This window comes from Aethalodelphis obliquidens, unplaced genomic scaffold (genome assembly GCF_003676395.1).
Source record: "Aethalodelphis obliquidens isolate GAN/ISIS:26980383/991018 unplaced genomic scaffold, ASM367639v1 scaffold1, whole genome shotgun sequence".
In the NCBI taxonomy this organism is placed as follows: domain Eukaryota; kingdom Metazoa; phylum Chordata; class Mammalia; order Artiodactyla; family Delphinidae; genus Aethalodelphis; species Aethalodelphis obliquidens.
The window spans coordinates 78,573,198-78,598,868 of NW_020837945.1; the positions used below are offsets into that span (position 1 = coordinate 78,573,198).

General features: G+C 39.5%; 1 protein-coding gene across 2 annotated transcripts in view; it reads right to left on the bottom strand.

Annotated features, from left to right (window-relative positions):
* Nucleotides 1–21,204: 21,204 nt before the first annotated feature.
* LPP (LIM domain containing preferred translocation partner in lipoma) overlaps nt 21,205–25,671 on the bottom strand; it is a 688,992-nt gene continuing 684,525 nt past the window's right edge. For both annotated transcript variants that reach the window (XM_027109047.1, XM_027109037.1), the window contains exons 11-12: nt 24,443–24,563; nt 21,205–23,175 (exon numbers count right to left, since the gene is read on the bottom strand). In XM_027109047.1, the coding sequence (XP_026964848.1) occupies nt 23,047–23,175; nt 24,443–24,563 (250 nt within the window). In that variant the 3' untranslated portion in view covers nt 21,205–23,046. The remainder of the gene's footprint in view (nt 23,176–24,442; nt 24,564–25,671) is intronic.

A 25,671-nucleotide genomic window follows, 5' to 3' on the forward strand; every position in this document is an offset into this window, starting at 1 on the left:
ACCCAGTGAACGTGCCATTCACAAGTTTGTCACATATGTGATCTCCGAAGGCATCTCAACAGAACTAGAGGTGGAGCAGGGCTCTGGCAGGGGAGACAGGGTGCCTTGCACACCCAGAGTTCCAGGCTACCAGATCCGCCACTCACGGAGCCACGTCTTGGGGATGCCATTACCTGAGAAAACCTTCGCCAAGGAATGGTTCTTGTGGTAATCAAAGTGTGTTTGCTTAGAAGTTTAATCACTTGAAGAAGTGGTTTATTGCCCCCCACAGACTCCTCTGCTGTGAACGTTAGTCCTAATTAGTAGCTGAAATAGTCATGATTTAGCAGAGCCTCTGTATTTGACGGCTGTGGTCTCTGGGCCACCAATCACAGTTGAAAAGGAAAAGGCAATCATCTCTGCCTTGTAATGAATCCTTCATCCTAACTCCCAGGGAGCTAAAAGGCCCTGTGGGAGGGAGATCACCTCGGTGCTTTGTGACCACCTAGAGGGGTGGGATAGGGAGGGTGGGAGGGAGGGAGACGCAAGAGGGAAGAGATATGGGAACATATGTATATGTATAGCTGATTCACTTTGTTATAAAGCAGAAACTAACACACCATTGTAAAGCAATTATACTCCAATAGACGTTTAAAAAAAAAAAAAAAAAGGCCCTGTGGGGACTGGCTTTTCCTTTGACCCTAAACTTGGTAGAAACTCAAAGGCTGTAGAAATGACTCGCACCCTGAGAAAAGTGAATCCGACCGCTGGAAGGGGCTTTGGTTGATTTTCAGAGCGGTGCTGTGCCTTCCTATGAATGCATCCAGCTTCTTGCAAAGAAAGGAGCAAACCTCAGAGAGGGGAGATGTAGTATGGGAGAGTCAATCCCCTCTGCCACCAGACTGGTTGGGGGAGAGCAGAAGTTGAGTGGAAGCTAGGAGGGCCAGCAGCCTGGAAAAGTTGGGTGAGGCAGGGGCTGGCATCGTCTGATGTTTTGGAAGGAGCGAAGGAATGGAGAAAATATTGGGACTGAAAAACTTGGGTTAGACGATTTCAGCTATCCATAATCTGCCATGACGAGGGAGAAGGGACTCTTCTGATCTTCCAAAGGCACATTTGATGGGTGTCCTTCCTCTCTGTTTCCACTCTTTGAACAGTTCTAGAGCTTCAGTTCTGGTCACTTCTCCATTTTCTCTCTGACAGAAGTCATTACCAACCTGTCTCTACTGATCTAGTCCACATGGAAAAGGCTCAGGATCTCTTTACTCTCTGTAAACACCACTCTGCAAAAGAACTTCCCAGAAGGCAGAACTAAGAGGAATAGTCTGCAGGGAGATGGAAGGAACTGCTGGCAGTCCAAAGGTGCAAAGGCTTGTTTTGGAAGGAACAGAGCTCCCGAACTAAGAAAAAGGGTGTTTGCATCGTGCCTGATGGGGGGTGGGGGAAATGTCTTGGTGTCCCAGGGACACTGCAGATCTCAGGATGGGCAAGGAAAGTGTTGAATCCTCACTAGATGACCTGAGCAAGGTCCTTTCCAATTTGGATTGTGATATTTTTTGTCGCTTTTGTGAATAACACAGGACAACAAAAACAAAAATGACAAAATCCAAGAACAAAAAGCCATTGCTAAATTTAAGGGAACCCTTGGGAGGTTGTTTTTATTTTTTTCCCTCTTCCATTTTTTTTCCCTTTCTCAAGTGGTTATGATGAGCAGCAAATTATCCTGTCCAGACAGCAACGTAGAACAGCCTGGAACGTTTCCATTCTACTGAGTCCAAAAAAAAAAAAAAAAGTGCCAGAGGAAGTAATATTAGTCAGTACTTAGTCACACTTGAAAACAATGGGAGAGTTTAGGTTGGCCTGACATCACACATTTGCATTTGGCTCTGGCCACGATGAAGTCCTTTTAGTGGGCAGATTTTGTCCCGGGTTTGAAGGGATTCCTCCCTGCCCCTGGATTACAGTAAAGCATACAAAATGGTTCTTCACAGCCCCTGAGAGAAAAAGGTTTGCATACAAACTCAGAAAGACTTGGGAATGAAAAAAAAAAAAAAAAATGAAGTGGGAAATCTCTCAGCGACAAGAAAGGGCAAGTGTGTACTGGTCCGGTCTTCCTCTCCTCCTGGAGAAGTGTAATTGTTTCCCTCCCGCTCTGCAGCCACACCTCTGTGTCCATTTCCTTTAGGGACCATTCTAGCAAGAGAGCATATCTTAACCCTTACCACCCTGTACAGAAGCGCCCATTTACTCATTCATTCATCCAGCCTCCTCTTCATACGCATGTATTCCAGGCCTGTTACACCTGGCTCAATGCATACAGGGACGAATAAAACACAATTTTCAACCTTCAAGGTTTTAGTCCAGATGGAAATTTAACTAGAAGAAAAGAAAGAAAATTTTACTTTAGTACAATAAGTATCCTACTATATGTCTGTTAGAAGTTGTATGGGCTTACATACGTAAGAGTGACAAATATCATAGCGGAGGTCAAAGAAAGAAAAATTCTTGGAGGTGGTGGCATGGAGTCTGGGTCTTGAAGTGTCAGTAGTGTCAAAGGTAAACAAAGCCAGACATTAAAGTGGAGAAAACATTTTATTCTGTAACTACTGACGGTAGGGCAAAGAGCTTTCCATTTGTGCAGCGGTGACTGGGCATTGTTTTTTCTTTTTTGCGGTACGCGGGCCTCTCACTGCTGTGGCCTCTCCCGTTGCGGAGCACAGGCTCCGGACGCGCAGGCTCAGCAGCCATGGCTCATGGGTCCAGCCGCTCCGCGGCATGTGGGATCTTCCCGGACCAGGGCACGAACCCGTGTGCCCTGCATCGGCAGGCGGACGCTCAACCACTGCACCACCAGGAAAGCCGTGTTTCTTCCTTTTTACCTATTTATCTGGCTCATTCCCTTCATAAGAGAGTTGGGAGGGAGGAAGCTCTCAGTCCTGGATTTAGGAATCTTACTTGTGATACTTCATGCAGAATTCGCTACCACTGTTAGTTTTACAACATCATAGGGAAGTAATGAATATTTTATTTACTTCCTGACTGTAATAGCCGAGTTAGAAAGAGGTAAAACGCTTTGCTTTGGACATGAATCTGGGGTGAAACTGAAAGAGGATCAATTTAATTCAATGGGATAAGAATTTATTTAGGGTCTGTAATGTGCCAGGCTGTGCTAGATACTTTGAGGGCAGCTAAATTAACAAGATCATTTCCTTCCCAGAAAAGTCACGGAAATCGTTTGGGTATGCAGACATGTACATAACTGAGGAATGGTGGTATGCTAGTTTGCACTGGAATGGTAATCCAGAAGAGGGAAGTAGTCAGTTTCAGTAAAGAAAGCAGTGAAGGCTTCATGGAAGAAAAGTCTTTACAGAAGATGCCAGGGGCAGAGAAGTGTGGGGAGGGAGAGGGGAAGTGTTCTATAATTGCATGGCCCACGCTGAGAGCTTTGCTCCCCATTTTCCATTCATCTGCATCTACATGTACTAAAGAAGTTACTTGTAGGATTTTATATGAAAAGTGCTGAAAAGTGCTTAGCCTTCTTCTAAGGCAGCCTTAAGGTCATTAAGGATGTATTGAGCACTTGACTCTGCACTGGAGTGGAAAAAAGAGTTATCAGAAAGCATTTCTTTTGGAATTCCCTGGTGGTCCAGTGGTTAGGACTCCACGCTTTCACTGATGAGGGCCTGGGTTTGATTCCTGGTGGGGGAAGTAACATCCCACAAGTTGTGCAGCACAGCCAAAAAAAAAAAAGCATTTCTTCCTTTTCTTTCTCTCTTAACTATTATATTATGAAATATATGATAGGTATATAACACATATTATAATGTATAATAATAAAATGAAGGCCTATGAACCCACAATCCAACTAAAGAAATCTAATATTAATAACAGCACTGAAGATCCCTTATGCCATGTTTTTCACCAATCACATCTCCCTCCTTTTATCCTAACTCCACAACATAATGAGTTTTCTTGTTTTAAAATTTCCTATAAACAATATATCTATTTGTTTATGAATGTTTTCCTCTAACATTGTTTCTGAGAATTGACCACATTGATTTATTCAATTATAGATAATTAGTTTTCAGTGTTATGCATCATCCTATTGCAGAAATATACTGTTATTTACTTACCAATGCTCCTTGGAAGGACATTTGTCTTATCTTCAGTTTTCTGCCATTACAAACAGTACAGCTCCGTATGTCTTTGTACATGCCTTTGGGTTACATGGGCTAGAGCAGCATTATTGGTCATGGGATTTCCACATCTTATTTTCCAAAGTGATTTTAACAATTTATACTCCCACCAATATTGTATATAAATATCCATTGCTCCATGTCATCTCCAATATTTGACATCATCAGCCTTTTAAAGTTTTGCTGATCTGGTGGTATATGATACCACCAGATAACTTATATCTTATAACAAATGATAACATATTGGTTTTCATTTGCATTTCCCTAATGACTAACATAAGTGTTTTTCATATGTCAATTGGCCATTTGTATTTCCTTTTCCATAAAATGACTGTTCTTGTCCCCATTTTTCTATTGAATTCTTTTTTCTTAAGAATTCTTTGTATATTCTGGATAGTAATCCTTTGGTATTTTTATGTCTGGCAAATAGCTTTTCCTAGCTTGAAGCTATTATGAGTCTTTTGATTAACTGCATTTCCTAATTTTAATGGGGTTTAAATTATTATTTTATTTACAGCTTTAATGTTTTTTATTTTGTTTAATAATTCTTTGTAACATAAAGGTTCTTTTTAGCGGGTCTTAAAGTTTTGTATACATGAGGTAGGCTTTGGATGTTATTTTTTTCCACATGGAAAACCAATTATCTCAGCATCTACCCTTGCCACAGTGATCTGAAATATCATTCATGTCAAAGATTAAGTTACCATAAATGAATGGTTTTGTTTTAGGATTCTCAGCTGTGGTCCATTTAGATTATACATGTCTTTTTCTTATACAAATAATACATTGCCTTAATTACTATAGCTTAGAAAGTTTTATCTGGTGAAGAAAATTACCTTTTCTTGTTCTTTAAAAATTTTGGGGGTATTTGGCATTTGTTTTTCTGAGTAAATTTTAGACTCAGCTTGCTAAAGTCCATACAAATTCTGCTGGGACTTGGATTAGCATTCCATTAAATCTATGAATCAATTTAGGGAGAATTTACATTTTTATGATATTATTTTCCTGTCTTTGAAGATGGTATATCTTTCCACTTATTTAGATCTACTTTAATGTCTTTCAATAAAGTTTTATGATTTTCTTCATTTAGGTATTTTATATTTTAAAAAGGATATTCTAGGGTACTTTTCATTTTTGGTCACTATTATATATGGTTTATTCAAAAATACATTATCAAAAATACATAATCAAACTCTTTGTGGCTATTGCACAGAAATAGAATGCAGTTTTGGTATATTAATGTTATATCTAGCAAACTGTTATGTGTATAGCATACTGATTTGACAACCAAATACCTTAAGAGATGATTACCACGATAAGTCTAGTAACCATCTGTCACCATACAAAATTATTACTGTCATACTATGTTCTTTATGCTGTACATTACATCCCTGTGACATTTATTTTATAATTGGAAGTTTGTACCTTTTAATCCCCTTCATCTATTTCACCCAACATCCACTCTCCTCCCCCCTTGCAATCACCAGTATGCTCTATCTATAAATCTGTTTAATGTTAATTATTTATATATTATTTTGGGTTTCTATATATAGTTTTCTGTAGTTATACCATCTATGAATAATGGCACTTTGGTTTCTTATATTCTTTATATCTTTTATTCATGTTTTGATTATAACTGTACTGGTTAGAATCTTCAGTACAAAGTTGAATAGAAGTGTTGATAGGGGGTATCCTCTTTTATCATTTAAAATAACTACTTCTAATGTTTCACCATTTGTGGTGATTTTTGCATAGACAGACTTTACTCGAGGAAGTTTCTTTCTACTCTTAGTTTGCTAAGGGGTTGTTCTTTATTATGAATGTTTCATTGTATTACATTCTTTTCCTGCGTCTATTGAGATATTATGATCATAACACTACTATTTTGTTCTGTGAAAGTGGTAAACCACATTAATAGATTTTCTAATGCTCGACTATTCCTATATTCTTGGGATAAACTCAGGTTGAGATTGAACTATATGATTGCCATTCTCTCTGCTCACCATTCCTTGTGCATCACTGATACTCCTTCCTGGTTTATTTTCTTTCTTCCTGAAATATGTCTTTTAGAAATTTTTTTAGTTATGCTCTATGGACATTAAGCCCTCTCAGTTTTTGTTCATTTTTTAATTGTCTTTCTCCTTCCTAGAAATGGAGATTATATGTAAAACTCTTTTTCTACTCTCTTCCACATTATTAAAACTGTCAGTATGATAGCACAGGACTCGGGGTCAGGCCAGGACACAAGATCCAGCCTTGTAATTAAATTACATTGTGACCTTAGGTAAATTCTTTCCTCTCTCTGGGACCTAGTATTTCCTCACAAAATCAGAGCGCATGCTCTCTATTTGCCCTTTCTAGCTCTCACATTTGATGAATAGGGGCAAATAAATATATGTGCAGTGTTAAAACACAAAGCAGAAGGGGGGCAAAGAACATACAGTGAGTAATTTGAGGAAAATAGGGAAAGAAAAGGCAAGTTTACGTGGTACATGCCCTTCTCTGTTTACAGCTTTCTGGCAAGAAGTTACGAATACGCCGAGCCCCAGTGATGTATCTACCATTTGTTAATTCAAAGACACACCTTGTGTCTGGTGCCTTTGAAAATGGCGGCCTCTTGCAGAGCTCTCAGACCCCTCAGCGTTAGTAGGCTGAAACATGAGGTTGGAGAGATAAAACCCAAAGCCTAAGTGGGAAGGAGTTTCATGTACCCTCTAGTTCTAGTCACTCTTACGTTTTAGACTGGACTAGGGGTCAGGGTACTGGGTTCTCCTGTAGATCTGTTTAAAAAGTTAAAAATGAGTGTTCAGTGAATGAATGGTGATCTGGGATTGATTAACTTTCTCTCTCACATTCTTAGCATATTCATCTATAAAGTGTGGGCAAAAATCCTTCCAGATCACAGAGCTATTAAAAATGATGTGATAAATAATGAGAAGTTTTGAAAATGCTGACTTATACTCTCCCAAGTGTCTGATTCTTCCTGTCTTCTTACCATGGTTGTTCGTCAGCTTTTCTAGAGACTTCTTGAAAGCAGGACTTATGTCTGATTTATATCTGTATCCCTCAAGGAGCCTAGCACAGAGTAGATTCTCAGCATTGGAAAAGTATGCATAAAACAGGTGGAATAAAAGTGTGAAAAGTCAGCCAGCCGTCAGTGATGTGAGTGGAGAACTCTCCATTTGCCGCCCCCCACCCCAGGAAATGATTTATTTGGATCCAACTTTAAAAGGGGAAAGTTCTTTACTTGAAAGTTTAAGACAAAGTGGTCAAGTCATTCCTGAACAGATCTAACCTTAAGATCTTCTGTGCTAACAGTGGAGAAGAGTGGGTGCCTTCATTCTCTTGTTGGCATCATATTTGCTTTGAGAGACGTTCCCTTTCTCAGAGGACCATATGGAAAGCAAATGATGTAAAAAAATGAATCACAGTAAAAGAGGTTAGAAGAAAGGAGACAGGGATTATCCAACTCAAAAAGAATTCCACACACAGGCAAGTAAATGTAATAACTTTATTGGATTTCTAAATATAATAAAGTAGTTGCAATTCTTTTACAGAAAAAAAGGAATATGATTTTCGTATTTATTCTTATAGAGCATTGGAAAAACATAATTGATAGGAAAAAATTGATAGAAGGTAAATAGAAACATGATTTAATATAGTTGGTAATGTATAAAAACAAAAGAAAATAACCCAAATCACTTGCTTATAACAGGTTTTATTCTCTTAGTTTCATAAGGAACCACGAGGGCTATTTTGGATATGTCAGTGATGGTTCATGATGTAGTGGAGAGATGCAATTTGCTAAGAATAAAAAAGAGAAATCTGTATTTTGGGAATACCATGGCTCTGTATCATACATGTGAAAAAAGGCATATTCCCTATACATTTGTGTGTGTGTGTGGCTTTCCCTAAGTCAGAGAATGTTATTCAGACTCGCAGCTGATCACGATGGGTCTATGATTGTATTTAGTTAGTAAGAAGTTCTTGTTCTTCGACACATTTAGCACAGAGAAAACCTGGTTTCTCCCCCTTTTCCCTTGATCTGTCTACTTGTAAATACCATTTAACATTACATAAAACTCTCTCATAGTCACAATCAGATTGAAACCTGGAGCAAAGCCATCCTGTCTCTTTCCCAGTCCATCTTTTTGCTAAGGAGGAAAAACTCTGTAGTATCCCAATGCCCCTTTTGACATCACACAGAGATTGAACTCTTATCTAGTACTAACATCTGATTCTCTATAAAAAAGAAAATGACTAGTGTTGAAACTGAATAAAGTAAAAACAGAACAAGAAAATCACCAGGAAGAGTAGACGGTTTTAGTGAAGAGTATCACTTTCTCCAAGAAGACAAGTGGTCTCACAAAATGATAACTAAGGAAGGGTGGTCCACACTCTGGAAATTATGAAACCATGATCCGTTCCGCCCTCCTCCTTAGTTTAAGTAGTGGAGCCCTCTAGATAGAAAGCAGAATGGTGGCTGACTTCAAGGGCATGGGAAGCATCTTCTATTGCTTGTCCCCCTTTACTTCCATTTGGTGAAACTAGGTGGCATAGGAGACAACTTTGTGACCAAGAGGATGCCAAGAGCTTCCTTGGGGAAAGGCTAAATGGAGGTATCCTGCCTTCCCAAAGCAGAGGCAGAATCAAGTGAATGTGGAGCCAACTGACTTGGGAAGAGAGCGACTTGGCAAGTGTAATTTGCCAGCTGGTTGAGTCAGACGACACATTGAGAAAGATCTTTTTTGGAAGCACGTCCTCCCTTCAACCCTTTTCCTAAAATCGTGCATAGTCTACCTCTTCCTATTTGTCCAGAGCCTCTCCTACTGCCACACCTGGGTAAGAATCCAACTTTCTAGGCTGAGCTGCCGCTCCATCGACAATATCTACAGTTACAATGTCAGTGACAGAACCATGGAAACAAAAGCCATTAAATAACAGGGGCTACTATTTTTAGGAGTCAAAGTAAAGATGCTCTAAGGATCTGGCAGGGGCCTTTGGCCCCCTGAGCCTCCAATTCTCAGAGCCAAGACTTTTCTTTAGTTTTCACTGATGTTAGCCTGAGAGATAAAAGGAGAAGCAACGTGCTGACATTCTAAGCTCACCAATGCTCAGTTTATAAAACACACATACGACACATATCCTAATACAGACCCTGGCTCATTAATTCCCTTAAACATTTTTTTTTCCCTGACTAAATGTTCCAATTCCATAAAGCATAATATATTCCCTTGAAGTAGATACAGGAAACCTCAGCAACATGCCACCACCCAGTAGGATAAAAATATAAAGTGGCTGTATCAGCAAGGAATGCTCAGGGAATGTGCTTGCAGCCTGTTTCACGGTGCCACTTGGGAGGGGATATTGGAAACGAGGGACTTTCATTTGGCAAGGTTTCCTTATCTTAGCACCTACTCCTTTCGATGGTATGTTTTTGAAGGCTGCACGGTATGACTCTGGGTACCGTGTGTACATACATATGTAGGAATAACGTCTATGTTTCTCAGAATAGGCACTTTTTTGAAGGCAGTAAATCTAAAAGTAAAGTTAACAGAGCCTATATTTAGTGCTCATCTTCTCACTTTGCTGATGTGTATGCTGAACAGAAGATCACAGATTTGAGTCAGTCTCGCAAAGAGGCCGGAGTTGGCAAATGGCTATATTCAGAGCTGGGGAAGTCTTGCCAACTCAACTGTAGCTGTTAAAAGGCAGACTTGGAGAAGGTGCAATCGTTTTTCTCAAAGGTGACAGCACAGAAGGAGAAAAGCCTGTGACAAAGCCATGAAATAAAAGCTGGTGTGTACGGCTCAGAGAAAATTACTATCCTCCGGCTCTGCATCTTCATGTCACGTGTACTTCATGGCACAGATTTGCAACCCGAAAATTCTTTCTTTTCCCTTCCTTTTTTGGGGGGTGCATCTCATAATTGCACATATTCCCAGTAGAGAAAGAGACAGCCCCAAATCTGTTTAACTAATGATAAAGAATGATAAAGGTAAAGTTTAAAAGGCAAAACAAAACAAGTAATTAATTGCATAGATACCAAGGCAAAAGTTCAATACTGCATCCTGCTGTGAACGTTTTGCATTTAGTTTAAATTTTCACTGAAGGCACATTAAATCACATAATTTTATTCATGCTAAATAATCAGACAATCGATGCCATCTTTAATTCTATTTGCTTTTTCATGTGTCTCCTGAAAATTAATGAGGACTACTTCAGATTTTTTGGGGGGAAATATTCTGACTTTGTTTAATAAGAAATAATTCTTGGATAATTTGCTCATCAGCTTTCCCAAGAGAAAAAAAATGGTACTAAAAGGAAGAAAGTCATTTAAAAATGATTTTGCAACTAGTTAAATAGAAGCTAATGGTGGGTGACAAGATTTAGTTTCCAGGGTCCTAAATCTCTTTCATCAAGGATACACCTCAGTTCAGATATTTCAGTTAAGTAAGAAGGCTGGTATGGTTTATCCCAGTTTCAACTTGCTACCCAGTGAGGAAGGTCCAAGGCACTTTAACACTTTTTGGCAATTTTGCCCTGAAATGTTAATGTAATGACATTCATCTAAAAACTAAAAGCAGAAGGCACATAGGGTGAGTAAAATGCAAACACTGCCCAAATATCAACTCACCTTTTACTGTTTGAAAGTTCAAATATGAGGCCATTCCTATTGTTGGCATTTAAATGATAAAATCCCTTTTCCTCTCAAAGTCTGTGTTTGAAGGAATGAAGCATGTTGGCAGATACATCATAACCTGGCTAAGCTATTCACCTACTTCTGGTTTATAATCACTAAGTGATCATCAACTGTCACCCAAAGAGAAAGAGAGATGAAAAGAAACTGGATTTTTTCCCTTTATATTTGTCTCCCAAGAAAGAAGAAAAATGGAGACATATATCCAGGAGAAGCTAGCTCTTCTTCCCTTTGTGCACTTTCTAAACTAGCTCGGAAATGGACTGAAATAATTTGGTGAGGGAAGACATTCAGGCTTTAATATTTACTCCCTCGTGATGGGGGAAAAGGAGTCAAAAAAGCAACTCATTCTTATGCCTCGGTAGGAAGCAAAGCAGGCACCGTACAGGGTGGCAACACAAATGCATCAAATAATAATCGCCCAAGAATGGTTCTTACCCTTTTCCCAACAGGTAGAAATATAAAGAGGGCCTCAAGCAGCAGAGATAAATACCTTAGTCTCCACCCTCACCTCAAAGTGCTTCGGCATATTTTAAGAGATAAATGGATGTGTACAAAATTTAAATAGCTTCTCCTTTTCTTTTTTAGCAGTCACTAAAATGGGTCAGGTCTAGGAATTATTAGTTTCTTGGCCTGAAAAATCCAAGTGTTTTAAAATAAGATTTCCTTTTTGAAGGATCAGCCTTCTTGGAAGATGTCTGCGTGTGTGTGTGTGTGTGCGTGTGTGTGTAAGAGAGAGTGTGCGCCTGGGTGCAAGCACGTGCACGGATGAGCGTTTGGAGGACAACAAACCATGTGTTTTCCCTAAGCCTGGGGGGTAATATTGCGTACAGTGGAGGAAGAAAAAAATGCATTCATAATTTCCTTTACGTTATGTAAAGATAAATCAGAGCTTGTGGCTTCCTTGATTTTTTTAAAGGGCTGCTTTTTCATATTCACAGCTTCACTGTCCTTTTATTCCCTCTAATAAGACACCACAGTTTCTACCCAAGTGAGTCTCGGCTCAGGCGTACTCACCCAGATAAGTCTGATAAGTTCTCAGAATGCTGCTTCTGCTACTCCACTCCTGTAGTGGGGGTTATACCTGTTATTCTACGAGAAATCACTTTCCACTCTATCAGTCATCACATTAATCAAACCTCACGGCAAGATCAGCCACCTTTCCAGGGTCTAAATTGACATGTCAGCCAAGGAGACTCGCCTGCTGGCCCCGCCGGCCCTGCCTGTATTTCCCAGGTGTGAAGACTGGAAAGGGGTGAGAGGCCGTTTGTTATTTAACTTGGCCCTCATTAATCCCGGGGAATTCAGCAGAGGGATGATGAGACCAGCTTGATGGATGGAAGACTCTAGGGAGGGAAAATGCCTAGAAAGCTTATTAGATAAGCTCATTTTAAAGGTTCCCTGCAGTAGATTTAACTCAGATGAAGAAAGATATTTTTCAATCAGTGGACAGATTTTAACTTAAAGCCAAACAACTATAATGAGAAATGGGAGGAACTAAAAACCCAAGAGCACACATCAAAAGGCACAGCTTCCTGAGGGATGCAGCTCAAGAGAAGGCATGCCCAGTTGTTGAAATGCCACGTAGAGCAGGTTCTAGAATATACACGCAGGCTTCCAAGCACGTAGGCTGGAAACAACAGAGCACCAAACGCCTCATGATAAGCACACACAAATCACAAAACGACCACAGCGGGGTATAAGCCCAGGCTATCAAGTAGCAAAAGCCAAGTCGCAGAACGGCAGTCAGTCCCATAGCATTTGTTCACAGACCTTTCAAGGTCAAGGTCGGTTGGCTGGCTCGGAAATGCCTGATGCTGTGACATATACTTGGTGGGCCTCGATAAATGTGAACTGAGAGAAGAATAGGCATTGTTTACCTACAGCAGTTCCTGCCTCTGTGGGGCATAAATCGTAGCCCACAGGAGAATCGTCCTAAGGGTCAAGTCACTTCTTTCTGCGCGCCACTGGATTCTAAATGACACGGTCTTGGTTGATAAATGGAACCTCACAGTTCCAGAGAGTTTTTCGGTTAATGTAAAGTAAACCACGGTCTCTGGGGAAATTTGCTGCAGTGTACTTCAGTGCCACAGTGTTTGTTCTTAGCGGTGGCCCTTCCTCACCGGCTCCATCACACTGCCAATCAGAATACCTAGTAGTTGCCCACAAGATGACACAGAAAATGCATGCAAGCTCTAAATGATCTCAAACACCACAGTACACACAGGGCTCTGCCACCTGATAGCTGAGTAACCTATGTGAATTTCCTTGGATGCCCTCAAACAGGGGGCACGGTGGTCTGTGAGAAGCATACAGCGTGCTCTGAGGTATTTTGCGCCCTGAGAGCGGCCACTGGAGAGAGCACTGGACTTGCAAGACCTGGGTATGTCCCCAAATCTACCACTTACCAGCTCTATCACTTTTGGCAAGTCACTTAACAATTCTGAGCCTCAGCTTTCTCTTCTAGGATAGGGCTATTAATAACCTTCCTCCCAGGGCTGTTTTATGTGTGAAAGCAGTTTGTAAGCTCTCTTAGGAATTATTATTTCAGAGCTCAGAAAGCCACCTCCGAGTCCTGCCCAGGAGCCTGATGACAGGTTCTGCCGTTAGGACTCTGGAATTTAAGGCTGGGGTGGAAGGGCTGCAAGCCTTGTCCTCCCGAAGACCAAGGAACGGTATTAACACTAAATAGTAACTCGGGACAATATGGAAAGAATGTATACGTTTCTATGTAAAACCATGACATAATGTAACCTCCTTCCTTTCGCAAAGGACAACTGGCCAGAGGTGATGCATTTCAATAGAACCAGTATTTTCTGCTTTTGACGTTTTCCTTGTTAGAAGTGGAGATCGCACGCTGACATTTCCCAACATTTTAAGGTCATTATCAGCAGAATGAATAACAAGAGAGGGTTTCATGGGTTAGTTACTGGCGGAAGGCATGAAGCTATAGAACAACGGTCAGAACAGTTTGTCTTTTGAATAAGAAAGGAAAAACAGCAACCCCAAACTCATACTCTGAAACCTAACCCTCAGAAAACCCTTCAGACTATTTCTAAGGATGTTTAAAGGTTTTTATAATCTTCAGCTAAAAAGAAAATCAAAGTTTATTTTTTGTAAAGTAATGTGTTGCCAAAAGCAAAATATGTTTGGAAGGAAAACAGAGGGAGGAAGCGACACTTTATGATGTGCTAAAGATGAATTTTGTGTGGCGCCAAGGAGCACCTAAGCCCAAAAGGCTGTTTCTGGGAGCTTGGAACAAAGCATGATGGAGGAAATGGAAGAGCTTAAGAAGTAATGAGCTCCTTGATGCAGGTGATGCTAAGCAGAGTCTGGATTATCACTTAGCAAGAAATCTATAAGGGCATTTTAACACCAAGTGGAATAGATGAATGTGGAGTCCTTTCCAACTGTGGACCTAGAAGTAATAGGAAAATAGAGGTGTCCTGCTCATTGCCTTGTGGGCTCAAAAGATAGGGGTGTTTGGTGCAAGAGTGGAGTACAGAGCTATGAGCCAATGCAAATGTGCATTTTGTATGTTATCAAAACAGATTCCTGTTGATACTGTATGGGTTGGATTATAATTTGACAACTAATCCCGTCTTACGTTTACATAGAGATGAAAAAGCAAATTGAATCAATCTTGCTCTATGCTTTTCCCTTCTCACCGACCTTGAGTATCTGGAAGCGTTTTCTCCTGTGAAGGACATTCCGGAATCTGTGATCCTTAAAGCAGAAGGTCTTCTCTGAACATAACCTATGCTCTCCTTTTGTTTCTGGTGCCGTCAATATTCTTCTCTAAACTTCTAAATCAAGCCAATGAACCAAGATTCCTTAACAAAGTTCACTCTTCCATGAAGCCTTACTGATACCACTGGGGAGAATTACTTTTCCTGAAGCTATATTCCTTCCTGTGGAGTGCAGACCGAACCTATCTGATTTTACTGCAGTTAGCTTCAATCAGAGTTACTTAGGGGCTGATTCCCTTAAAGTGATTATTACATTGAGGAGATGAGTAAGGGGTAAAGATGTTAGAAAGACAAAAGGATAGAGAAAACACGGACTCCTAAGGGTAGTTCTTAACTGATCAAGTAGGGAAGCTGCTCACTTGGTCTAGAGTGCAACATCTATAGGTACTAACATTTGAGCCCAGAAGAATGAAAGCAAGCCTCAAAAGCCAACCAGCCAGAAATATTTATGTGGAACCGATAAAGAGCCCAGGACTCTTTTTGTGTATTCAGTATGGGAACATGGACAAGAAATGTCTTATTCTTGAGAAGATAAGAACAAAGGGAAAGGGCTGAAGAGAATTTATGAACATTGACCAAGAAGTGGGAGTCTTATGGATGACATATATACTAACTAGCTCACTTCCTCTTTTGACTTTTTGCTAACAACAAAAACAGTAAAGGACATAGTGTAAGAGGACTGTTTTGCACACATGGGAGATCTATCCTCATCAAGCTTTCACTCTCCTGGGTCTGAGTCCTTGGGGGAAGTTTCCACATCGAATATCAGTTTCCTTTGGATGCTTCCAATTCCACTTACTTTCAACCCTGAAGAAAGTGTTTTTACCTAGCCTGACCCAAAGTGCTGGCCCCATTTCACCAAGTAGATTGAAACAAAATTAGAAAATATTGTTGGGTCCAACTGTTCAAAGGAGAAGCAAGAGGGTGATTGGACTTGATACCATGTCAATCAATGAGGAAAAGTTGAAAGAGTCAGTGATATCTGACCTAGAGGCAACAATTTAGACATTAGACTCCTTGTGCATAGCTCCAGAGCCAGAGTTTTGTTTAACACGGAAGAACTTTTGTAGAAAAAAGCTGCCCCAATGGTAGAAGGGACTGCCATGAATACTACTACATACTAGCCAGCTCTAAGAAGATGTGAAATGGAGACTTCTCAGGAAAATAACGGGAGATTCAGATCCTCAAAGGACGCATGATTTGTCTAGGAACAGCACTGGGGCTTGGGGTCAGCTATAGCCCTCTACACTGGTGTAGAACACAAGATGACATAATGAAACCTGTCTCAGTCTTGGTAGATCATTCTATTCCTGGGGTTGAACACTGAATTTAGAAGCTATGTTCAGTACCAAGTTGATTGCATTTGTGGGTCATTTAATAAAGACTTCTATTTGGGCCTATTAGGTAAATGTCTAACAGAGTTAGATGCATGATGTTTTCTCTTGCCCATAAGTGAATAAGTGTCCTGGAAGAAGTAGCAGGCACACAGTAGGGAAGGATTAATGTAACCATCTTAAGGTATTACAAAAGAATTAGCTATCGGTTTCCCTCATCTTTCTAGTATACATAACATTTTGCTTGTAGAATCCTACAAAATCTGTGCTTATAACAAGGGCTAGGATAAGAGATATTTATTAGTGTGCTTAGAAACTGCTGTAAATTAAGTAACAATCAGGAATAAAGGGCAAAGATTTTAGTAATTTTTTTTTTTTGGTAACTTCACGGGAGAAAAGTCAATGAGTTTAATAAAATGCATCTTCCACACAACTTCCCACAAGATAAGCCCCACGCATGTTGGATAACAAAATTATAGAGTCTACGATTTTTTGCACAGGGTCCAGGAAAATAAAAGAGGTAAAGGAGTAAGTGTCTTTCCTTTCTATATTGAAGGAAAAATGTGCCATTTTATATTTCTTCTTTGAACTTAGTAAGCTAAAGTTAGTTTTCTGTGCTTGTAACTAAAAAGGAAAAAGGCAGTACAAATCAATTCTAGCATGGCTGTTTAGGCAGGGCCGTACAGGACGTGGATGACTGTATTTGAACAAGAGGCCCACAGACCAAAACAACGCCTGCTTACCGTGCTCACCAAGTAAGTACATCAGAAGGGATGAAATATTGAATGTGTGAAAACAGAAACCTCTAACCTTCAGAGATGCTTAGGGCGTAGTACAGCTTAACTAAGACTATGTAAGAATATGCATTGCCATCTGTCACAAAGAGAACGAGCTATGGCCCTCTCACAGAGGGATGAAATGACATGTATTATAAAAGTCTCGTGGGCTTCCCTGGTGGCGCAGTGGTTGAGAGTCCGCCTGCCGACGCAGGGAACATGGGTTCGTGCCCAGGTCCGGGAAGATCCCACATGCCGCGGAGCGGCTGGGCCCGTGAGCCATGGCCGCTGAGCCTGCGCTTCGGGAGCCTGTGCTCCGCAACGGGAGAGGCCACAACAGTGAGAGGCCCGCGTACCAAAAAAAAAAAAAAAGTCTCGTGTAGTTATGGCCATGCCATGGGGCTGAGAAGCAGCTCCCATTTTAATTCTCTCCTGACAAGGGAAAAATACATGGTTAGCCATAGTGATTTTTAAACACCTCATAAACTTGGAAATATAAATATTTTACTTGTTTAAAAAACTACAATTGCCAATCCTTAAAACCCCTATGAAAATTCTGAGTTACACGGTACAAGAATCTTATTGTTTAAATTGTGACCTGCCCCTTCTCTCAAATTCCTCCTTCCCCGCCAAAGCCCTCTCTTCTTGGAGACAGGTAAAAAAAAAAAAACTAAAAAAACCAAAAAAAAAAAAAAAAAAACCCCAAACCTCTGCCTGTTTATCAAAACAACACATTCACTGAGACTATCATTAATTCTCGGCCAATTCATTTGTGTATTGACTTACGTATGTATTAGTTAGGCTTTTACTTTCCTCATCTGTGACCCTCCTAAAAAGGAAAATCAAGATCAACTTGTAGAAAACAGAAGGGCAGAAACCCAAAATAGAAATACAGTCCTAGAATTATAAGCTTTTCCTAAACAAATTTATAAAAAATGGACACAGAAGGCATGTTTTGATCAGTATTAGCCAGAGTTCAAAAGAATCTCAGACTCATTTTAAGACAATGTTTTACCGAAAGACCCAGATTGTTCTTCTCAGGTTGCTTTTTATAAACAGACTACAGGTCTGTAATCCGTGCTTCAGGAAAAACTCTGTTGCTGACCTACTCCCTGCAAAATACTGTGATTCAAGTATTAGGGTTTAATATTACTGTCATGGGAAAAATGCTGATATGTGTAAAAATTCCAGAAGAATAATAGCTTTCCCCTGCCATAAGGAAAACTCTCAAGTTTCACTGATCTAAAATAACATGCCACCACTTAAAAATATGATTGTTTTGTTGGTCAAAATGCTTTGGATTAAAAAAAAATCTCAACCTAGTCTTAGAAAGATCACTTTGCCTATAGCTGAGAAAAGTAGGCCAGTCATAAAGGAATTTGCCAAGAACTCTGTGATCTGAGTCCCTGATGAAAACTCATTAAAATAAAACTGAAAGACTCTATTATCTCACCTCACTTTATGAATAAACACAATCTGGAAAAATAGGCACTTTTAAAGAAAGAATTGATGGATGACACATATATTTTGTGGCACAATTCTTCCTTTAATATGATCATAATTCCATATGGCTTGTAATGCATTGATTTAACTTATTTATGAAAAGTCCAAGCACGATAACATTAATGAATAGGAATGGGAAGGAATAAGAAGGGAGACAAGGCAGGGGTGGGGGTGGGGGGAGAGAGGGAGAGAGAGAGAGAGAGAGAGAGAGAGAGAGAGAGAGAGAGAGGAAGAACTCTCACCACGCCACACAGCTTTAATCAGATCACTTTTTAAAGGTTGAACTATAAGTGAACTAAACAACAGCTTCACGAGAAAAGTTATCTGTCAAGGAAATAACTTGACCTGAAGTGTTCATGATTGCACCATAATAATGACTCAGAACCAAGATCCTCAACTTGTTCTGTACACTATTAAATTAAAAAAAAAACAAAAAAATTGTGGCAATTAAAAAAAGAGTGGACATGCTGAATAGGTGTTAAAGGCTCAAGTGGAAGTCTTTCTTCACTATCTAACTAAAACGCGAGTAAGACCACTAAGTCACTAACAACACCCAAGACATCACCTCGTGGCATAAGAATGTTTACCTAATTTAGGAATCCGTAAGGTACTTCTAAGAGATGGCGAGAACAGAAATACTGTTAGAATACATTAAGATGAAGAGTTGAGATTTCTCTGGATTTTGACTTTTTGATGAGTATATCTTGGAGATTTGGGGATGGTTATTTAAGAGACAGACTCTTCAGTGGAGCATTCATAGTAGTGTAAAGATTCTTTAAAAATAAGGCACAAATCCATGTTGCTCTCTGATTGTCTCCCATGAAAGTGCACCAAAAGAGCGATCTCAGGAAATGAACTTGAGGCACATTTTGCAGAGGTATATCTTTTCCAGCCTCCTGGTTTCCTACAGATGGCTAAAGCATGGTATGGAACATGCTGTCATATTTCATTCATAACACACATGTACTGTAGCTCTAGGCAACAGATGGACAATCGCTTGTTTAAACTACAAATGTGAAATACTAAGGTAGAATAGCAACATTTCTAGAAATGTATATGGAAAAAAAGCCTTTCCAAGCCAAGAGGAATGGTGAGAGGCTGTGAGGTTACATCAGTGTTTCCCTGATCTCCCTGGCAGCTGCCATAACTTCCCCAACACCCTGCAAAACTTGATAATGGAGGGATCAAGGGGCAGCCGACACAGATTTGACAAGAGAAGCCCAAAACATATCAAATAGAAATAACACTGTTACTCCTGGCTGGTTCACATTAATAGGATTTTTACTAACTAGGAAAACTGTTGGAAGTTGTGTTTTCAGAGTCCTGTCTATATTCCATAAACCCTCTACTATAGCCCCATGGTAACATGCTCTTCTTTTCCCCCTGGGACCCAAATATAAAACACTTGAGAGTTTTATATGCTTGAAACATCATCACAAACATCTCTGCAGAATCTTTCATAGTGAGAAAACAATTATACTGTTGATATCTCCACTGTATTAATCAGCATACACTCAATGTAGTACTTTTGATCAGAGAAGTTGCTCTTACAGAAACAATTTGTTAATGAAAGAAAAAAGAACCCACATCTTTGAGCTGCAGACATGTTCAGGATCTCAAAGTCTTGATGCGCTTTGCTGGGACACATGACTTATTTTTGAGTTTTAAAGGCCGATTTATTTGCAGATGAGACTCCACACTGAGTTGCCATGAGCTGGAGATCCAGGCAATGGAGAAATCTAACTATGAAACGGTCTGCAGAGCCCAAGACACAGTGGGTTTCTTTTTCCTTTTCCATGTCTCTCATGTTACATAAAATTACCAAATATTTGTGTTCTTGACAATTTTTTTTAAAGCCAGTATATTTTTAGTATATTTTTACAAACTTTCTCTTATAGACTCTATGATTCTTTTCTATTACTTATGTATTTAAATGATTAACAATCAAGACAATATATCAAAAGACAGTAGAATTATAATCCTTAAGGTATTAGATCTTTATATCTCTGTTATAGGCAAAATTTCATGTAGCTAAAACAGTAAAACGTGATTTGGCATTGCTGACACCAAATGATTAAGAGAAGATAAGAAAGCAATATAAATCATATATTTAAGAAATCCTGAAATAAAATATTTTAGGATCCTTTCCTTATTATACCTTGTGAAAGAAAAAAAAATCTAAATCTAAATATCTATATACGTAGGTGTGCACATTCATTATTATAAAAGTATGATAAGTCTATATTAAAAAGAGATTTACTTTAAAAATCTTTGGTAAAGATACTCTGAGGTTATGTGATAAAATGCACTATAAAGATTGTAAGCAAGCAGTATTCTGGCAATGCCACAGTGAGGGGTCTGTGAAAGCATTTTTTTATTACTCTCTCTCTCTCTTTTTTTTTTTTTTTTTTGCATGTAAACATTCAGTTACATAAGGACTTAAATGTAACAAACAAGTAGAATGTTATTGCATTTTTATAGTATAAATATTTCATAAATTCTCCCTCCTTTGGCAAAATTCATACTCATAGGACTGCACTCCAAGAGATAAAATCCAATTCATACTAATAGGACTGTACTTCAAGAGATAAAATCTATCTCTCAATAAACTGGGCTCTTTGCTTTTGACCAAAAGACAATTTCCCCCCAAGTATTTCATAGAAAACAAGTTACTGAAACAATTCAAGCAGATTATATTATCATTATCACCTCAATTGTCTAATAGTCAGTATTCTTTGAGATCATCCGCGTGGTCTGGGCCTTTCAGAAATTCAGAGATACAGTTGCCACTGTATCCTAAAATTCATATGCTGCCCGAAGTGGACCCCTCGTATTTCACATTATGAGAAATGTGAGATCAACGATAAGGGCAGCAAGGTAAGGAAAGGACAGTCAAGGGTCAAAGGACCCTTTGAAAAGCTGTAACTGTGGTGGTTCTAAAACAAAACCGTTTGGGGACCAAAGCAAATGAGCCACAGATTAACTCAGAAGAGCTATAAGCTTAAGAACTTCTTACAGAAAAAAAAAAAAAATCAACCACCTTTATGATGATTCCTACTGAAGTAAAATAAATTTAACTGGGACTCTTGAGGCCTGGGTTGCAATTCAAAACACGCACAATTTTTCATTTCTGAGTGTTAAAATTAAAAATTAGAAACAAAAGTCAGACTAGAAAACGTTGTCATTTTCTAATCATGAAAAAATATCTGTGGAATCAGGGAAGGGTATACAGGGGAATGTAGCTATATTTGTTATATTTGATTTCTTAAACTGGGTGGCACAGAGATTCATTATATTATTATTTATACTTTTGTTTATATTTAAAGTACTTCATAATTTAAAAGTATATACTTGTGAAAAATTTGAAGAAAGTTTTAACTAATCTTAATCCAAGATACTTAATTAGTTTACAAAACAGTAACCTGCTACTAAAAGAAGTGTCCTTCCTTAAAAGAAACATGTTAAAACGTAATAAAGTATATGCGGTCCTGGAGCTGGCAAGTAAGCATTTCACTGCCCAATAAGAGTTTGAATAAAGATTCTAGGCAGAGACTGCATATTTTTAGCTCAAAAAGGCAATTTTTTTTCAGTGATTGTCTTTGAAAGTGTGGTGTAAATGTCACATCGATGATATGAAAATGTCTTCTGCAGTATGTAATTTGAGTTGCAGAAGGATTATAAGAATAATGAGACTGTGGTTTCACAATCTTTTCAAGCTTTCCTGTCTTTTTAAAGTAAACTACACAAAACTAACACAATTTTATGTGCCCTGATTTGCAACTGTCAGGCAAAAAGGACCTGGGCCTGGAAAAAAAAATTTTTAAACCGCTCTTTATAGCTATTTTCCTCTAGAGAAAAAGTCAATTTTGGTACTTGTGTTTGGATATTTAAAAAAAAAAAAAAAGGCAATATTTCCGGCATGAAAAGCAGAACAGTATTGGAAATGTTATATTCTAGAGAAAACCAAGTTTGTCCATATTATTATGTCCAGGTAGCATGGAAAAGGAAAATCTTAAGATAATATTTTGGGGTAATAATGAGTTTTTCAAATATAACCCCAAAATGCTTTATCCAGCATACCCTATCTGTAATTTCTTTAGAAAAATATTGAAGTTTGGTTCTCTCTCACCAGTATCTATTTTCAAATGAGCCCCAAACACTGGTCATTATAGATTTTGAATTAGGATGGCTGCAAATTCAATGAGGGCTTCTTTTAACCTATGTAATTTACAGCTTAAATTCTTTATAGCCTGACATATAATTGTGCATTTTTTTCCCCCAAGGGACACGACTAGTTTAGGGCAACAGAAAGAACTATTTTTCAATACACAGAAAAAGAATGGCTATCTTTTATGCTCACTGGCAATGTGGAAGTGATAGGATGGAGCCTTCAGCCTAAAAGCACCTGTGAGTTGGCAAACTCACCCAGGAAAAGCTGTGTGACAGCAAATACCACACTAAAAAAAGCCATTCAACCAGATGAAAAGTGAGACAAACATAGGGATTAAAAGTTAAAGGAATGCAGAAGTGAATGGGATGGAGCATAATCCGTGCAAAAATGTGCAAGTCCTTGGGAACAAAGGCCCATCAAGGTCCTACATGATTAAATGTGAAATGTGTATTTGGTGAGAACTTTAAAACATCTCATACTCTATGTGTTTCTAAAGGAAGGTTAATAGTGGATGAAGTAGAGACCATCCCATAGCTTAATTGCCTTTCCTCTCTTTTCCTATTTCTCTTCTTATATTTTTTTTCTTGTGTTTCATCCTTCTCAGAGCCACCAACTAACCGCTAAATAGGTGACTGGATTTAAAGGTCAGTGCTAGCCTTGGCGGTCAACACCCTGATGCGGGCAGAGTTGCAGGTCTTGCAGAGGATGTGTCCATCCAAAGGGTAGCAGCCTTGGTTATCTCCTTCAGACAGGAGACCACCACAATCCTGGAAGAAGGAAGACAGATGGAAAGGATATCAGTGAAAATGGAAACAAATTCCTTTGCTTTCCATTCAAGGCTTCCGTAATGAGGCCAACTACTACCTTTCCTCTTCATACACCGCCAGCCCCTTCAACTCCTTCTGCAGGATATAACATGGTATGCCTTGCATTAAGCTTAAGTAGAGACTGGGGACATCAATATGAACAGGGTGAAATGACCCTCCTGAGATCACTTAAATGGGAAATACAGGTACAGGAAAAGAAGAACCTGAGGGTCTAGGCTCCCAACTAGTAGTTTTGCTCCCCTCACCCAAACAACGAGAACAAGCACAAGAGAAAATAAAACAAGAATAGATCCCGAATCATTAATTCATCTTTGCCATTTATCATTAATTTAAGGATCTCTCAAAAGTAATATACAGGTGCAGGGACAGAATCTCCTGGTAACTCCAGGGCAGAAGCTAAGTTGTAGAGTGACTCCTGCTAAGCAGAAGGGCCACCAACGGGCTCTACTTACTTATTCCAACTTTAGAAAGAAAATAAAATCTTAAGGTTTGGGGGCAGGGGGTAGAGGGAAATGACCTGCTGTACTTTCTAAAGGATACAGCACGGAGGAGAGGACACCGTTTCTCTTTAGTCATAAAACCTAGTGTAAAAGCTGGAAGTCTTTTATTCTCTTTGCTCATGTGAAGGCCAGAGAGAGGCACGTAGGGCCAAACAGAGCACACTGCATGAAACAGGTGGTCGTTACAGCTCAGGCGGTGAATGGAATGACTGCAGTCCTGGAGAGCAGGGGCCACCCTGCCAGCCCCACCAGCCTGTGTCTTGGGAAAATCTCCTCGTGGGACTAGAAGAGCCAATCTCATGAGGATGTGGTAATAAAGAAGTTCATACTATCTCTCGCAGACAGCTAATGCGAACTGCTGCACTCAGGAGAGCTAGTAGCAAACAAGAAAAGCGCTTTCAAAGAGGGGCTCTGGGTAAGTCATAGGACGATAAGAAAATGTTTTAAAATCATTCTCTGAATGATTTTATACCTTTTCGTACCCAGATTAGAGGAGAAAGACTTGCTGCCCTTTGCTGTATAAATGGAGACATGGCCCTCGGCCAAGAGGCTTCCCTTGTCACTTCCAGCCTGGGTAACAGGCCTCTTGTAAAACACAAGTCCCATGAACACAGGCACTAGGGGCTCCCCCAGATTTAATAATTGCTATATTTATGAAAATCCGGCTCTAGTGGGCCTGGCAGGGTGAGGGGGCACTGACCACAGACCTCACACCGGTAGCAGTGAACATGGAAATCGCGATCCAGAGCCACAATCCGGACAGTCTCTTCCTGGCCGGGGGCTGGCATGATAGGCTCCTTGCACACAGAGCAGCGGGGGGCAAACTTCCTGAAAACGGAGAGATAGTTCTGGTTAGATACTGAGCATGGACACTGGCAAAAAGATGAGACTTGGAGGTGAAAAGAAAAGGTATAAACCAAGAGCCAGGACACCTGGTCTGCTGTCTTGTGTGACCTTGAGCAAAAGTCACCTTCCTTGAGTCGGCTTCCTCAGCGTAAAATAAGGGACTCACACTTGGTGACTGTTGAGGTCCTTCTAGATGATAAACACCATGATATCTGGTGAGGTGGGGGAGTGAGTGTGTGAACTGCTTCTGCATGAAGAGCTACGGTGGCGTGGGATTCACCTGTGGAGAGATCGCAAACCCAAACCCTGGGCTTGGGCAGGTCAGCCAGAGAGGCAAGGAGGCCCCTACTTGTTTCTGACTTTTGCTTCTAGACTTTTGTATGTGCTCCCCAGGCCCTACCCAAGTATCCTGAGGATGGTAACTTTGCCTCATTCCCAATTATTAAGCCTCTTCTTTGAAATGTGTCTTGAATTCTAGGAATGAACACAGGAAACCTCAAATACGTATCTTTTCAAAGCAGCAGAGGTTAGCGAGTTTAAATACTCTTTATACCAAACTTCCTATGGCCAAATCTGCAATTCCTATATTTTGGTTGTGTTAAACTTTTGTTTAAAAAGAAAAAATTATAAAGCTGTCCAGTTCTCTATTCTTCAAAGGATTTTAGAACTTCCAAAGGGCATGTGTATATGAATATACCACCCAACACACACACACACACACACACACACACACACACACACATATACATATGTTTTTGAGGTTAACTCTTGGTGAGGAATTTTAATATTTCCTAATCTCTTAATATTCCTTAATATGACCAATGGCCGTAACATTTTTTTTTCTCGTAACAGATTAATAGGCTGCAAATATAGGCTGTGCACCCATATGTATCTTCTGGAAATTAGGTGTTGTCTTTATGAAGGTGTGAAATGAGACGTGATTTGAAACGGACATGGATAAGAACTGAAAAGATTAAAAAAGAAAGACTGAGCAGCTCAGTTTGACTGAGCAGCTCAGTAATGGTTTTAAGATTAATGATGTTAAAATTTATCTATTTGTAGAGAGACTTAAAAAGAAATAATGATAGTA